The 17,945-nt window shown below is 42.3% G+C and overlaps 1 protein-coding gene across 1 annotated transcript; it reads right to left on the reverse strand.

Moving 5' to 3' along the window:
* Positions 1-795: 795 nt before the first annotated feature.
* On the reverse strand, positions 796-16,898 carry NIPA1 (NIPA magnesium transporter 1). The gene is given in 6 exon segments (XM_065854553.2): positions 796-6,044; positions 7,285-7,445; positions 8,809-8,899; positions 12,802-12,849; positions 16,534-16,723; positions 16,725-16,898. Coding segments are annotated over 6 exon segments (1,176 nt in total). The 3' UTR covers positions 796-5,532.
* Positions 16,899-17,945: the final 1,047 nt, after the last annotated feature.

Consider the following 17,945-nt stretch of genomic DNA (forward strand, 5'->3'; position numbering starts at 1 on the left):
ACCTGTATCGGGGCAACCCCCAGTATCAATGCAGGCAGGGGGATGGAGGGATTGAGAGCAGACCTGCCAAGAAGGACTGAGGGGTACTGGCAGATGAAAGATTGGACATGAGCTGGCAATGTGCACTTGCAGCCTAGAAGGCAAATCATATCTTGGGCAGCATCAAAAGGAACATGGCCAGCAGGTCAAGGGAGGTGATTCTGCTTCTCTTCTCTGCTCTGGTGAGACCCCACCTGGAGCCCTGCATCCAGCTCTGGAGTCCTCAGCACAGGAAAGACATAGACCTGTTGGAGAGGGGCCAGAGGAGCAACATGAAAATGATCAGAGGGCTAGAACAGCTCTGCTGAGAGGACAGGCTGAGAGAGCTGGGGTTGTTCAGCCTGGAGAAGAGAAAGCTCCAAGAAGACCTTATTGTGGCCTTTCAGTACTTAAAAGAAAAAAATATATGAGAAAGATGGGGGCAGACTTTTTAGCAGGGCCTGTTGCGACAGGACAAGGGGAGATGGTTTTAAACTAAAGAGGGGAGATTCAGGCCAGACATGAGGAAAAAAATTTTTACACTGAGGGTGGTGAAACACTGGCCCAGGTTGCCCAGAGAGGTGGTGGATGCCCCATCCCTGGAGACATTCCAGGCCAGGCTGGACAGGGCTCTGAGCAACCTGATCTAGTTGAAGATGTCCCTGCTCAGTGCAGGGGGTTGGACTAGATGGCCTTTGAAGGTCCCTTTCAACCCAAACTATTCCATGATTCTATAAAACACGACTGTGATGAAGAGGAGGAGTCATGAAACAAGCATTGAGCTAGAAATAAATCATTTATTTTAAAACAATACAGGTTAATAAATAGATTAGTTATCAGAAAACTTAATAAATAGCCTTTTATAATTTACACAAGGCAAATACAACATGCCTATAACTATTTCTTAAAAAGCAAAGTGAGTAAGCTTGACTTGTAAGCCATTAACAAATATATATATACATTATTTGGAAGCTAATAAAATAAACCATTTTTATGTGATCTGTAGTAACTATATTGCAATAGCATTGAAGCAACCAAACCTGCCACTGTATGTTTGTTGCCATCCACCTTTTCCCCATATCCCATTAGAACTATTTTTTACATTCCAAGAAAAAAAAAAAGCTTTAAAAAAAAGTTCCACAGTTGAAAAAGATTTGATTTAAAAATACCCCTTTTGTGTAATATTTTCCATTCTGTAGAGCAATTGTCTGGGGGTGAGGGAACACAACAGAAAAAAAAAATAAAAGAAACTTATGTGTAGCTTATAAAACCCCAATTTCTTAATCTATTGTATTTCAAAACTGCTGTCTGAAACACTTGGGCACTAGTAACTGTTGACATCATTGGTGCCTAACACAGTACACACTAAAATTCTGCAATCACTTTAGCCTGCATTTGGTAGCACCAAAAAATTATTACAAAGACTAATCTTTGTAAAGAAAAGATAACAGGTAATAGATAAACACTTGATAACATTTGATTTTACAGCAAAATTTCAGCAGTTACACCATCTCAAGAAAACAGGAACTGTAGACTCCTTGATGTTTTATATTTATTAAACAAGAAGGTAAGAGTGGTATAATGTGCAAACAACAGCCTATTTTTAGTACCCCATATTTAATAACTCAAAATCTTTCTTCAAATACAAACCTTCTGGTTTTAAGTAAAAAGGAAAGCTAAACCTCAGATTCTGGTATTTCAACAAATAAAATCCAGTGTTTTCAGTTTTCAGTGCTAGTTACTCCAGAAAAATACCTATGTTCAATATAAACCAAGGTTATTAATAGGCAGCTTCCACTTGTCAAACTGTGATATGACAGGCTCTTGTTAATGTTAGTTGCAGCTCACTAATAAATAGGCTCTATTTACACATAGAGAGTCCTGGAAAGTCAATACAGCAGATAACTCGTTTAGATATTTTTCTTTTCTACATAAGTATTTAAGGTGTAACAACTTTTTTTTGTTTGTTTGTTTTTGTTTTTGTTTTTTTTTTGTTGTTGTTGTTGTATCAAAAGGGTTCCTATTCTTCTACTGAACATTTGAGGGATTCTTGTGTTTGACACCTAATAAAGATCGAGACTGACACATGTAAATCCTCCATACACTGAAGGGATAATGATTAAAAAGCTATCTTCAAGTGAGTACCAAGTAAATAAGTTTCACAAGCAGAACAGAAGCCAGACATCCAGAGTGAAACGCTTTTCATGTGGATTGGAATTTAATTCAAATGCATCCCACCACTGTAATGAGTCCACTTTTTGTATGCGTAGCCTCTCCCACTCCTACTTTGGAATCAGAACTGATGTCATCTGGCTCGTAGCTACCGATAGATGTAATGCAAAGAGAACGTGGAAAGGGCAGACCCATGAGGGACACCAAAGCTCAGGAGGCAACTATGCACATGTGCTCCCTGAGATGATGGAACTCGGATATCTGTCTTATTCAAAGTGCTTACTTGTCAAAGGGGTAAAAAAAACGGCAATAGCTAAAATTCAACTTCAACAGTGCCTCTTTTTAAATCAGAAGAGCAATGGGACTAATACAGGGTAGGGCACTTAAAAGGAGGAGGACGTGGGACAGAGGGGAGAAGAATCATACCAACAGTGACAACAGAAAATGCTAATACATTTCTAAAGTTGGAACTGAACCAGATCCAGGTACAGCAGAACTCCAAAGAACACTGCTACATACTGAACAAAGTAGCAAAAATAAAGGTTTCCGTTATTTAGCATTCATGATGTAAAAGGCTGCAGATATAAATGTTCAAGGCCACAAGAACTTCTTTCACCTTATGTGCTGGCTTTTGACATCTGTGTTTTAAAGAACGAGGTTAACTAGACATCTCTAGAAAGCCCATCACAGATGAAGAGCAGCTGGGGAGAAGAGAAGGAACCTATGCAGACATTTACCAGCTGTAAGGATGGTCAGAGGACCACAGAACACGGCTGCTACTTTACTCTTACTCTGCATAGTAAGCACTTATTGAGTAAACTTACGTGTGTCCGGTGCAGAAAATGGCAAGGTTTAGCCAGGGCAGGCAAGATATTTTGAATCTAGTATTTACTAATAATTTGCATACACATTAACATACGAGGATAGGCACTTTCTAAATAAATAGGAATTAATTTCAAAACAAAACTAGACAACCAAATATGGCTAAAGGAGGTATAAGATGAGACCACAGTCATTTCCATTCTAACCTAAAAATTTTCACAGAGGTCTTCAGAGATTAAAGGCTAGTACAAAACCAACATGCAACTCATGAACTCTGAATTTGAATTTTGAAAAGATAACTTGTCTGCTTCAGAAAATGGCTAACATTGTTTTAAAAAATAGGTCACTCCAGGTCTCATTACTTATGTACAATCCCAGTTTCAATCAGAAAAAAGGGAATTAATACAACAAAACATAACTGTCTGCTGACAAGCAAGTGAGCATCTTCCAATCAGTAATGGACAGAGGTTAGTTTTAACCAGCCTTCATAGTCCAATTCCCATCACCTACAATTCTCAAACTTTCTAGAAGCCATACACAATATATGAAAATCCATGAAGATGGCTTTTTCTCTGCTAGTGCTATTTTATTTCAGTAAGATACCTGGTTTCTGTGTTTGCCTATAACAATGTGCATTTCTGCCATCTCAGAGCCATTCCCCCCTCAATTTGGGGTTATAAAACCAGCTTCCAAATAACATAGTGGGGCTGTAACTCCCTCAGAATAGTCCTTTCAGAAAACTAAATCTTTAGGATTGACTGTAGATAATTATTGCTGCCATCAGAAGGGCTTATAACATTCATTTTAAATTAAAATGGAGGCTGAGTTTTAAGGTAATATTAATTCAGGTCAACAAAAAATGTCACCAGAATGGACAGTATTACTCCCCATTAATCAACGTCCTCATTCCTGTCAGCCAGTGACAAACCTACATTCACGATTTCTTGATAAAGTGTCATGAACTTTTTCAAATGCTGTCTCGTAATCGCATTAGGGTTTTTTTATTTGTTTCGAGAGATATTCTGAACTAGGGATGTCAAATTCCACTGTTCCCTTTCATTTTTGTACTTCAATGGAAACCAACTTTTGTTACTTTTCAAACTTTCGTTACCAGTTTTTGACTTGTGATGTTTTAACTACCAATTGTAAGTACAGCATGAAAGTTAACTATTTCTTTCCTATTTCAGTATTCTCTAAATGGTTTAAACCGAACAGTTCAGAATCATTTCAGTCATAGCTTAAGCTATTTGTACTACTTGTCAAAATATTATTGCTGAACTGTTCACACAGGCCAGTAGATTACTGGATCTGAATGTATATCCCTGTTGGTTATCTGCAGCTCAGCTCTCTGAAGGCCTATGCTTTTTCAGTCTTTAACCTCCTTTTCCCATGTTACAAGAGGATCAGACCATCTTTTTTTTGAGCCATGAGAAATCTCACACTCTTCTCTCTGAATTTTTATTACCTCTTCCCATTTTAGGACTACAGGTTTTTCAGAAGCTGTCAAGGCTCTAAAAGTTTCAGTTCAGGTTTGTAAATTCTTCCAGAAATGTGTGGCTCCTTCTGGATGCTTTATGTGTTTAGAATTTGAGTACAGTCCAATATTATAGACACTGAAATGGAATTATTAAACTGGTATAGGCCGTCTGAAACAAATACATTCACATTTATGCAGTATTTTCAGATTACAAAGGCACTGAAATAGTTCTGAGCTGCTTACAAATAAGCCACCATGTAGGCAATGAGTCTGTGCATCATTTCCACATCCTTCACAGTCTCTCTCTGCTCCCAATTAAAAACTCTCAGATGAATACGGTATGTCTTAATGCACGTAAGTTACAAAGAAAAATGCATACCTGGACACTACCATCAGCTAATAAGTAATTAGTGAAAGATTTTTAAGGATCCACTGCTCTGTAGAAATAACTCAATTTAAAACTCCCCAGTGTCTTCACCATAGGGCAGATCAAGTTGCTGAGACAGTCACTAAAAAGAACAAATCTGCAGTCCATGGTTCAACCAACATTCATCTCGGAATTCACAGCCTTGGTGGTGAACACATTGCTATATTGAGATTAACAAATTGTTCCACTCATTTCCCCCCCCCCCATATTTTAAATGGTATACATCACTCATGAAAGGTGTCAGATTGAGTGCATTAGAAACTGATGTTCTCTACCTATAGAAACAGTACCTCAGAAGCCACAATACAAACTTTCACACACGGGTCTCTCAGAATATCTCCAGATCTTTTCTGATGGATTACCTTTTACAGTAAGAAAATACATCGGTCTCTATGCTGACTCAATCAGTGGTTCCAATTAAGGTAATTTATTGTGTGGACTGGGGTACATGGACAACTGTTCCTTTGAAACTGGATGGAGGCCTCCAATTCATTCATGTAGGCCACCAAATCGTCAGAGGGTAACTACCAACCTGAACCATGTTTGAATCAGTGACCTAGAAATGAAAGGCTCTGCATCCTTCCCTGAGCCATCCAGTTTCCCCTCAAAAAATATTTTAATCTGTCTTCATGTTAGGTTTATTTAAATCCCCAATATTGAAGTTGAATTCCTTGAAGACTTGTATAAGAACAATTCCAATAGATACTGTGGTGAAGCCACAAGCCATTCCCAAGAAATCTACCACCCCTACATTACTCCATTCCCTGAAAAGGATGGCTGAGGCTAACAGGACTAGGGTGGTAAACACAACGTAGTAGATGGCACCAAACACAGAGGAGTCGAAACATTCCAGTGCCTTATTGATGTATCTGAACTGAATGATAATGCTACATCCTAATACTGCCAGAAGTACCAGACAGAGGTACAGAGCCCTTTGACTCGAGGGGTTATTGTGAAAGATATCTTGAGCAGCCAGCCCAATGCCTTTTGTGCTGGGAACAGTGAAGCTACCCAACAGAGAACAAATACTGATGTAAACCATGATATTAGTAGGTCCATGAGCTGGAGCTATCCAGAAGATAAGCAGGAGAAGCATTAGCAGCACTATGCAGAGATAACCCACAAAAACTGGAAAACAAAAAGAAAACAAGATAACAGCAAGGTGAGAACACTTGGTCTTCTAAAGATTTTAGCAGGCAAATCATGTCATACTTCAGGTACACACCAGGATTAAGATTTGCTATAGAATATAGATCCAAATCACTGAGCTTTTAGAGATGTTGTGGGCACTGCAACTGATGATGTCATGTTCTTTGGGTAAAAAATAACCCACAAACATCATGTAGTCAAATACACACTTGCACATTTGAACTGGATTTAAGATGGCTTTTTAAATTTTATTCTCTCTTCCATGGGGACTATACTCCTTAAAGCCCTCTACGACAGCAACAGTGATAACATGTCATTAATAACCAGTTCAATAAAGCATGGTCCATGGATCCAGCAAAGAGCTTAAACATAAAGTTAGATCCCATTAAGGTGATCGAGATCAGTAAGGAGAGCTGGAAGAACTGGAAGGCCGTATCATTTACATTACGGCATCAGTACACAGATTAGACTGGTGAAAGACATTTCATGCTTTACAGTTTTACATTTAAAGAAATGTATTTCTAATACCTTTGGTCAGACATAAATGGTACATTTAGACTGAGGTATTTGTTTTATTTTTTTTGCAAATTTTTTGGATAGCTAACGTTATTATGTTTGAGTTTCTCTCACCTAAAGCAATTACAGGAAATAGCAGTAGTTCACAGTTTAGCTCTTATGCAAGAAAAATAAAGTGGGTCTGGCATGTATTAGCACCTCTCAACAGCATATTTCTACACACCTTTATTTTGCAAAGAAATCTGCTTGGAGCTTAGCTGGTATCTAGTATAGACTTTTAATAAAAAAATAAATGCAGAATTAAAGAACAAAAGGCAATCAATATTTTTTGTTTTGTATAAAACAACCTAAATTGAGATCCTAGAATTATACCTTTTATCTCTAAGTAGCAAGATACATTTTTTCATAATTTTAGAAAATTTCAAGTTCAAATGGCCATTGTTCTGACCTTCCTGTCCAGGATAATGTTTTCAAAAGTATCCACGCTTTCCTTTAGGCACATATATATCAATAAATCTGATGAGTTCCAAGTACAGCAGGGCATCATTTTCCTACACAAAAGCTGTACTGGTTTGCTTCTGTCATGTCATGGTTTCTTCAGAAGTCAATTTTCCTACCTGATGGAAGTAGTAAGCCTATTCCTCCCACATGCTCTTGATCAATCTCTAGAAAATCATTATGAGTTAATAAAAGAAGAAAGTACCTGGATTTGTAAGCTTCTCTTCAAGCTCAGCCTGAGTTGTTACACTCTCGGACTTCGGGGAATGGATGATGAGAACAACAGACCCAGCGCAGCTCAGCAAACATCCCAGCTTGCCAAGAATGTTCAGTTTTTCTTTCAGTAAGTAAGAAGCTAAAATGGATCTTTCACAAAGAGGAAGAAAATCATAAGTTTCACTACATCCTGTTAATAATGCTCCGACAGTAATGTACCACATGAATTCCCCTCTTAAAGGAACAGTATCAAATGTAGGTGGATTTTCAACCAAATGTTGGCAGATCCCCAAAACGCATTTCTGACTTATCTTAGGAAAGATTCATCCAGTCTCAGTCTTACTCAATCCTTCATCTCTCATTTCAGGATTAAAAAAACAACAACAACAAACACACAAAAAAACCAAACAAACGAAAAAAAGCCAACCCACATCCACAAACAAATCAAACCAAAACAACAACCAAAAAACCAACCCACAAACCAAACCCACCCCAAAACCCAGCAGCACATCACCCCCTCCCCAAAAAACATAACCCCCAAACCAGGCATCTGGCACCCCTGAGGCAGATATCTATCCATTAACAATTTAGCTGTCACAAAGCCCCATTTTATAAGTGCTACACAGTCATGAGATAAAAGTGACTTTTGGTTACAAAGATCACAGGGCTCAGCTCAGACACGTAGCTGACCAAGATACACAATCTTATGTGGCCTAGGATAAAATAATAGGTGGTAAGCAGAGCACCATCAGTGTGCTTCATAGTGGATAAAGCTAAAGACAGACACGGAGCAAATACAAAGCAATCTACACTCTGGAGTAGATGACCAGTGTGCAGACACACAATTCAGCAAAGAACAGTAGGCAACAGAAAAATCTGGAGGCAATGCACAGCTTTGTTTTTAAATAACTGTACTTTTTCACTGCAGCAGCTTCACAACTGTAGTTTAGCTATTCACAAAACATTTAGTTACATTTTAAAGTCCTTTTAGGAACACTCGCTGCCCTTTTTATTCCCTCCCCTCCCATGAACATGACATTCAAGAAGCTGTGGGCATGCATAAACAAGGGACTCCCTCGCTTCAGGAAACGTGGCCAACTACAAATAAATGAAAATCAGCATCAATAAACACGTGTGGGCTGTGGATAGCAGGGGAGAGAAAGAATGTGAGACAAAAGGAAAGATCTACATGGTAAGGGAACTGTGAATAAGAGAAAGGCAGAAGAGTCCAGAATAACCATAGTGAAGGGGGATGGGGGCAAATACAGATGTTTAACTGTTCCAGATCATAGTGACAGTTAAAGCAGAAGATGCTCAGGGATCCTTTCTTCACCATTGCCTTCCTCTCCAACCACTTTGCTGGGGAAAACAGGAATAGGTGACATTATAACACATCATTAACAGCCATAAGCCTGACATCTTCTGAGTGGACCTCCAGTGATCACTGGAGCCCATCTAGCATTTTATTAAGTAGTAACAACACTGAGATAAAACAAGAAAAGCAAACTCTTACCCAAATGGAACGCCAAGAGCTCCCAAGGGCGTCACTAGCACAGTTGGGACTGCAGTGTAGGCCAAGAAATTCCCTATTTGACCCAGAGCCACTGCCAAGAGAACCAGAAATAAGCCTTTAAATCCCTTTGTAAAAAGAAGCAATGAAAACTTACCCAATACTGTTTGGGAAAGACTGGAAAACAGATGTTAGAGATTTGCTTAGCTCTGTTAATTTTGCCCTTAAACAAAATGGATGGAATTTTTCTATATTTTTAAATTATTTTTTAATACACAATTTATATTTGCCAAACAAGAAGATCCAAGAGGGCACAGTAAATAATCTCATTTGCAACTTCTTTTAATTGAATATAAATAAGACTATGAATTACAAGCACTCATTGATTACACTCAAATATCTCAATATTACACTCAAATATTTTTATATGAGAATGGCTAAAAGTATATATAATCCATGATTTCAGCTTTAGAACATGTATACATGTGGCACAAATGCACTTGGTTATAGTTCTAACAGCAGTGTTACTTTTGGGGGGTAAAATAAGGACAGTACTGAGGAAAGGAATATAATAATGAAATACTAAGCACATGCATAAAGGCTCTTCAATATACAGTAGACCACATCAAATTTTCACAACACTATATAACATCAAAAGTCATTCCTGACCACTGTAACAAGAACAGATCCTTGACAAGTCACAATAACAGCCTCACAATCTTAGTTTTTTCTTTCCCTCAATAAAAACAAATTCCAAAATGCACCACAGTATTGCACAGGACAGCTGTGATAAACAGTTCATGTGTTCAAGTTTTCAGTTAAAAAAGAAAAGCTGGATGGTTTTGCAAGTTCTGGCAAGTTTACAATGGGTCAACATGGTGCCTGCATAGTTACAGGGTCTGTGGTAACTGGCAAGAACCTTGAGACTGAACACAAATTACAAACAGCTTGAATTTCCAGTTGATTTTAAGAGCCATTATCAGCATTTAAAAACATTTTAAGAATCCAAGCTGTTTTTATGCTCAGGGTGGTACTGCACTCGACTATCAAATATCATTACCATCATCCTGTTCTTTTCCTCTGCAAAGCACTGTGCAAACATTCATTAATTTACCAAATTAGCCCACATTATCTATAGAGCTGAAGACCTGTGTAACCTGCAGGAAAGGACACAAACAAACTTACAAAACTGCAGAGTGTGGCAAAATTATACTAATTCAATTCACTGGGGGTTTCTCTATGTGCAGGAGTGGGCCAGAGAAGTTAATGAGCAACATTTCTAGAGCATAAGAGTCAGTGATGGTCTCCTGAATTCCCCTTGCCCCTGGGAACAGGCTAACTCAGCTATCAGCCCCAGGCTTGGTGTTCACCAGACCTGCATGGCAACTTTCAAGGCATCTGAAGGCACTGGGGCAGATCTTTCACGGAGGATGGGGCACAGCTGGCATGCGGCGTTTCTGCAGGTTACATACAGTTCCAAGTGACTCTGACAAAACGTTGCTTTTTTGGAGGTCAAGTGCCTTAATTTTCTGTTAGAAGAAGCCTAACAGATGGCATCGACACTGGTCCATAATTAGGTCTCTGAAGCCTCAAACTGCACATATTTGTAAAGCAACTGAACCCACCAGAAGTTTTCAGTATCAGCATGGAGTAATAGTAAAAGTCTCTTACCACCACGAATGACAGACCAGCAATGATTAAGACCAATTAAAAAAAGAATTTCAGCAATCGTTACCATCTACCTGACGTTGAGGACCTTTGCTGCTAACCTATCCAGTTCTCTCTGGATAGAAATTTCTCTCCAGATACATCAGTGCTCTAAGTCAAGTCATGGCTTCAGCTCTGGAAGGCACACCAAGCTTGAAGCTTGCTAAAGGAGCACCAATATCCCCAAAATCACTGCTACACAAATCTGGATGAACACTGAGGTGTCTACATTAGCAAGGAGGCAAGGAGTAGAACCGTGCAGCAAAAGATGTCTGCGCTACACATGTTGGGGGCTTTATTTTGGACTAACTTCAGCCTCCTCCGACAGACTGAAAGTTTATTTGCAGCTGGTGTGCATTAGGCATGTTCCTAGAGTGCATCTTCCAGCCCAGTTTTATCTTAAAAGTCCAGTTCAGGAGCTCCGACACTGCTCCACAATATGAAATAAAACCCAGTCTGTGGAGACAAACAGGAGATTTCACATCACAAGTGCATTCTCCGTCTGCAATAAAACACTAACATACATGTATCCATTATGAAAACCAGCCACATCTATGCTGCTATCAAAACCTGCACTGAAGCAAATTAATTAGGCACTTAGTTTAATGCTCATTGAAATACCTGTACGCATGCTGCAATTATTCTTTTGACTTTAAAAAAAAAATCCTTTAGCAGAATCTGTAGCCCTTCAAGTCTTCAGTAATCCAATGGATCCCAAGGTCCCCAAACGGTTAGGCAGTGTTATGCTGAGTCAGCACAGCAACACGGGAGTGTTTGTTCACCATCCAAACAAATGTTGTGAAAACATGTTGACAGAGTTAATGCAGGTTTTGTTAGTCATCCTAACTCCAAATACCCTGCCTGAGAAAATTATACCAGCTGTTATAATTTCACCCAGCTAGTTTGGGATACTGCTACTTTCTCTGCATCCCATAGGTTCCTCCCTGGCTCTTGCTATTGCTGTTTTGTGATTCTCCTGCAATTCTGAATCTATAACATCCTTAAGATATTCTTTCCTTGGTTCCTTTGTAAACTTACTGAGGCTTGATTTTGAAATACCTGCACTTAGCTGATGGACAAAAGCCAACTGATACCATTCCCTTCAGCTGTTTTGCCTTCATTCAATTCAGTCAGCTCTTTTAAGCATGAAATTGTTTTCTCTGATTCGCCAAGATAAACTCCTGTAATAAAACCTCTCTTATTTTAACTCCTTCTGCTCAGAGATTCAAGACAGGGGCCTCACAAGTGATAAACGGCAGTGATTAATGCATGGATTTATTGCTACTTAGGCAGTATTGTTCCTGACAGAGGAGGAAGCTGATAAAAAGCTACTTAAAATCAGGTTAAATTAGCGGAGGACTTTACCCTGAATCTCTATTGGTTCCTACACTTTCCCTGAACTTTGTCCTTCAGGAGATCTCTGAGTTTCCGTTCCTTTTGCATAGCTTGAACACAATAAAAAGAGAGGCTTACCTTGTTGCCACAAAACAAGGGCACAATTGGACTCATATACCTCTCAGAAACACCGTTAGAACATTTCCAGATAATTCACAAAAGGCTGGGTTAGAGTCCAAAAGTGAGGTATGATTTTAAGCTCATGGGTAGAACTAGGGCTGAACTGCAAGAAGAGAAAGCAAGCTGCTCCCCATGCTCTGGATTCACATCGGAGAGTGAACTTAGCCTGAGCAGAGTTTACAAAGATACTCAGAGTGGAATTACACTGATTTCATATCAGCACCACACAAGGCTTCACATTAATCTTGTAGATTAAAAGCAAAACCGAAACTGTATCTGTCAAACTGGAAATCAAAAAGGATTTTTTCTTTTTTAGTTGAGGCTGGCTAAGTGCTTTCTGATCTAAAAAAATAACATGTGCTCAATGAGCCCTTTTGTGCAGAGCGACAATTTCTTATTCAGCTTTGGCTTTTATTAACAGCTAAGTGGATCAGTGCAACCCAGAGACAGAAACTGTGCAGGAACCCGGAGTCAGAGCACCATGTGGTTGCCAAGAGCTGCAAGTACCAAAAAATTTGGAAATCTGGAAAGATGTCTGACTCGGGACTGTCTCAGCTCTTTGCTTTCTCAGACACCATCAGACACAGTAGCCAAGAGTGAGAGTTTATCAAAGGTAGGATACTTCAGAGGGATGGAAATTTCATGATAAGTGAGTGTAAGATTCAAGATAAGAACCCAGATTTCCTGATGTCTCATTTCACCATCTAACCACAATGTCTCCCTTAAAAAACAAAAATCCCACACAAAAAAACCAACACCTTTTGAGATACTTACTTGCAATAGTGCCAGACCACCATACTATATCTGTTAAGTACGAAGTACCTGGAAGACAAAGTATAAGAAGACTATTAGAAAAACATGAAATTGCAAAACTGGAACTATGAAATAGAATAATGTCAACAGTCTCAATTGTTAAGGACCATGTTGACCTCGTTCTTCAAGGCAACCGAATGGGAGTAAAACAAGAGAGGGGGTGCTTGGAATTTGACCTAAGTGTCCAAGTTGGACCTTCTTAAGACAACGTATTAGTCAGAAGTTCTGGTTTCCAGTGAAGTACTTATGCATCACTGACACGGTACAATTATACTTAGAGAAGCATCCAAAATGTCACCAAATGCCTCACAGGGTGCCATTGAAACATACATTTCAATGTTTCTAATGCCACATTAGGAATGCTACTATGAGAAAGGGAAACCTATGGAAACAAAACATGATTTGGATCAGTTAGTTTGGTAATATAGCCTCACTGAAATTGCATTGGAGAAACTGTAGCAGAGAAATGGTTTTCGCATGCAGTTTTGGTGGTGTCGTAGTGTGGACTGATCCTCCTGCATCTGAGCATTGGAAAATGCTATGACTGAAGCCTCTGAGTTCCTGACATACTTCCATGATTCAAATTGAGGACTGAAAACTATGGATTGTCCCTTAGTGCCTCCCAAACTCAAGGATGATTATGTTCATCATCAGATTACAGGCTCTTGCCTTGGGACGTGCCAGGGAAGCTTGTGCACCACTTTTTATAAGTTTTTCTTCTGTAGAACAGCATGGCTAACGACCACTTACTAAACTAAAACCTGGCAACCACTGACCACGACCTCAGCATCATGTTATGCTCATATGTTCTGCTCTGCATTTATTTGGGAAGATGCTCTCTTGAGAGATGTTGGAGCAATAGGGAATATTGTACCTACTCTGAAATCCCAAATGAAAGAAAAACACAGTCATCTATAACTCTGGAGACGTATAAAATATGAAGTGCTTGGAAAAAACACTATATAATTGAAATTAGATGGAAAATGACTAATGAAAATGGCCAGCTTTAGAGTGGGTGTAATAATTTTTCAGTCTTTTGTTATTGCATATAAAATAAAAACACTGTTGGGGCACAAATTATAGAAAATATTGACTCAAATAACTTTGCAAAATATTTGTCACCCACTGCTGTTTCTAACTAAGCAACAATTGCTAATTGCATTGATACTATATAATTGATTCAACAGAGAAGATAGAAGTGCCTCCTTGTTAATTATACAACACCTACTGAAGCCAGTGGAAAAAAGACATCATCTGACATGGATGATCTTGGACTTGCAGCTCTGACTGCTAGATTCAAGGCAGAATCGCACTGCTTCACAACACCTCGAATCCTGTGTTCAGTTTTGGGCCCCTCACTACAGGAAAGACATTGAGGTGCTGGCGCGAGTGCAGAGAAGGGCAACGAAGCTGGTGAGGGGCCTGGAGCACAAGTCTGGTGAGGAACAGCTGAGGGAACTGGGGCTGTTCAGCCTGGAGAAAAGGAGGCTGAGGGGAGATCTTATCGCTGTCTGCAGCCACCTGAAAGGAGGTTGTAGCATGGAGGGGGTTGGTCTCTTCTCCCAAGTAACAAGTGATAGGACAAGAAGAAATGGCCTCAAGTTGCACCAGGGAAAGTTTAGATTGGATTTTAGGAAAATTTCTTCATGGCTGTTGGGCATTGGAACAGGCTGCTCAAGGAAGTGGTTGAGTCACCATCCCTGCGGGTATTTAGAAGACACATAGAGGAGTTTCTTAGGGACATGGTTTAGCGGTGGACTTGTCAGTGTTGGGTTATCAGTTGGACTTGATGATCTTAAAGGTCTTTTCCAACCAAACCGATTCTATGATTAATGAAATAGAACCAAGGGTATTTGCCTGGATGTCTCCACACTGAGCAAGGCAATAGGAAACACTACAAATTGCTCAGCAAGGTAACACAAGTAAACATCAGTAATATCTTCAAAACAGGATGCTTTGCAGCTGCCAGCGCTGAGAAGGCAGGCACAGACCCACCACCCACTTAACCCAGTGCTCCACCAAAAGCTCTTCAGGAGCAACCAGACCCAACTATACTGCAGAAGGCAAACTTCCTTCAGCTGCCTTGGGACAGAAAATCCTTTCTTTGTCTCGCATTTTCTCATTGTTTCCCTTACAAAAAAGATTTGTATTTATGATGCAAACGTGATCTCTCTGTGGACAATAAAAATGGATTACAGCCATCTTGGAGGGAAAGGCAGACTATGCTTGCAAAACAGTACTTTTTCTGGGGCCCTTAACTGTACAATCATTTCAGAAAACACAAAATAAACTTGTTAGATCAGGCTGCCAGCTGGTAGTAACACAATTGCAAGCTTGCTCTGCTACACTGTATCCATCCTGAACAGGCTAGATGCAGCAGGCACTGGAAATGTACTGCTGCTTAACACTAATCATCTCAAATACATATATTTGTATATATATATTTACACACACATACATATGTAGAGAAAATACCTAGAATGTCCTGGCCACTAAAAAGGATTTTTCATAAGAAAGGATTTCGAGAACCTCTGCTCACACATACACAGACACCATCATCAGTAAAAGAAATCACTACTGACCATAGAAATAGAATAAAAAGGTCTCGTGCTACCTGCATTTACAACTTTCTCCTCACATAAAAGCATAATATTAATAAATATATTGCATTTTTCCATATTCAAAGCATCAAGATGCAACTAGCAAATGCTAATCAGAACCTACATGTTTTGGGGAGCTCCAGTTTCAGAATAAAACACAGATATTCACACTTCGTGAATTTATGGCTTTGCTTCGGCTAAACTGTCTAGGCAGCACAGTCAGTTCCTGAACATGTTCATCTGAAAAAACAATGAGGTATGGGATTTCAATATGAAAAATAAAGAAGTGATTTCATGTTACTGGTGCGCCTTCTCTACAAAAGGAAATCACCACGTGACTAATGTAACTTGTGGTGTGTGTGCATGGAAGAGCTCGACTATACAAGGGAAGAGATGGGCTGGTGCTGTTCACAGCATGAAACTCTCCGAGCCAGAGAAACAGGTAGAGAAGTCCCACAGATACGCGAAAATACCGCAAGAGAAACCTATGCATGCACGCACACACGCGTCCCTAGTGCTGTATCACAGCGTGACAGAGGGACAGCGAGCAGGCCACGCATCGGGAAGCTGTTGCTGAGGTCTCCGTTAATGTACCACCGGTGCTCTCCACCTGCCGTCTCTTCGGCAATTTATCACATACATCCCTTACGCCACGGTCCAGTCATCGACCTCTGATGTCAAACACACTTCAGCTGACAAACTAAGGCCGGTTCCCCCGGTCCAACCGCCTGGAAGGCGTCCCCTGTTCCAGGCGACAACGTCAGCCCCCGGACAGAGGCTTTGTCCTCCGCGCACGCCCCCGGGCTGCGCCCCACGGCACCCCTATCCCCCCGTGCCGGCCGCCGCCGCAGGGCGGAGCAGCCGCGGCCTTTCCGCGGTGTTTGCGCGGGAGTAAAGGAAGGGAGCGACTCCGTGGGAAGCCGGGCTGCTCACGGGGCGGGGAGACCCGTCCCGCACGGTGCTGGGGGCGATGCTCCGAGGACCCGGGAGGCTCCCGGGGGCAGACGGCGGTGCGGAGGGGAGAGGGAGCCTGGGAAGGCCCTGGTGGGGGGAGCTCTCCCGCCCGCCGCCACCGCAGCGCCGGGGCCCCTACCTCTCCCGCGGGCCCGCACGATCCCCTTCTTCTGCAGGACGAAGGTGGAGCCGTTCACCAGGCTGGAGACCACAGCCACGCTCAAGCCCAGCGACACGGCGGCGGGGCCGGGGCTCTGCGCTGCCCCCTCGCCCGCTGCCGCACCGACCGCCATCCGCATCGTCCCGCCGAGAGCTGCTGGCACGGCAGCTGCCCGGGCCCAGCGCACCCGGCAGCGGCTCTGCGCCGGGAACGGGACCCGCCCTGCGCTGCGCCGCGCCGCGCTGCGCGACCCGCCCCGCCGGGGGCGGCTCCGGGCGGGCACCGGCGATAGCCGCGGCTCCTGGCGCCCGTCCCGCGCGGGGACGGCAGCAGGATGACGTCATGGCATTTCTCCCCGAGCGCCGCTCTGACGTCACGGCTTTGTGCCACCCTTCTCCGCGCTGGCACCGCGCGGGGCGAGGCGGCCCCGGGCAGAGAGCTGCCCTGCCGGCTCCAGGGCCGCTGCTGGAGGCTTGCAGCGTTTTGGGGCGCGGGTGCGGGGGTCCCCGGCGTGAGGAAACACGGACCTGAAGCTGCGGTCCCCGCGGGAAGGAGCTGGGGCGTCCGTGGGCACGGGTGTGCAGGAGGTTGTGCAGAGAGATGCAGGAGGACAGAGGGATGCAGCAGGAATAAGGGATGCGGGAGGACAGAAAGGCGTGGGAAGGTGTGCAGGAATGTGGGAAGATGTGCAGAAGGACATGGTCTGCAGGACAGAGGGAGCTCCGCTGGGCCAGGGTTTCTGCTGTGGGAGCAACGCTGCTTCCCAGTGCTCTCACCTTTCCTTTGGCGTTTTTAAAATTTGTGTTGGCTCCTCAGTCTGGCTGACAGCACAGTGCACTGCAGCAGCAGGGCAGGGGTGAGCTGAAGGCCAGGTGGGGACTCAAGGTTGCCACTGCAGCCCTGCTTGTGACCTGGAGCTGTGGCTCGATTCACTGTGCCACCAGCTGGGTCAATGTGCTGGGCAGAGCTGGAGATTCAGCAAGTGAGCACGTGGCTACAGACTGGGAAAGCTTGGCCACTGCTAGGGGTTGTGCAGATTGCCTGAAAACTGTGGGATCCATATCACTCTGGTTTCGTCCACAGTAAAGCCCAGAATCTGCATTTATTTGCAGGAAAAAAATTTACTCCTTCTTAGTGGCACAGAGCAAGGTCATCTGCTCAAAATCACCAGTCTCGCAGCCCCTCTCAGGTGTCATTCAGCAATGCTGAGGTTCTGGGAGTGCAGGACAGAAGTAATCTAGTCCTCACACAAAAGGGCTGAAGGTCCCTCTGGCAGTAATACCCCCCCAGGGCCATCACGGGGCCACAGATCTCTCTCTGAGAGAATTTGGTCTCTCAAAGCGTGAAATGCTGAGCAGAAGGCAATCCTCCATGCTAGGCACAAAAATTTT

The sequence above is a fragment of the Patagioenas fasciata genome, chromosome 1, assembly GCF_037038585.1.
Source record: "Patagioenas fasciata isolate bPatFas1 chromosome 1, bPatFas1.hap1, whole genome shotgun sequence".
NCBI lineage: Eukaryota > Metazoa > Chordata > Aves > Columbiformes > Columbidae > Patagioenas > Patagioenas fasciata.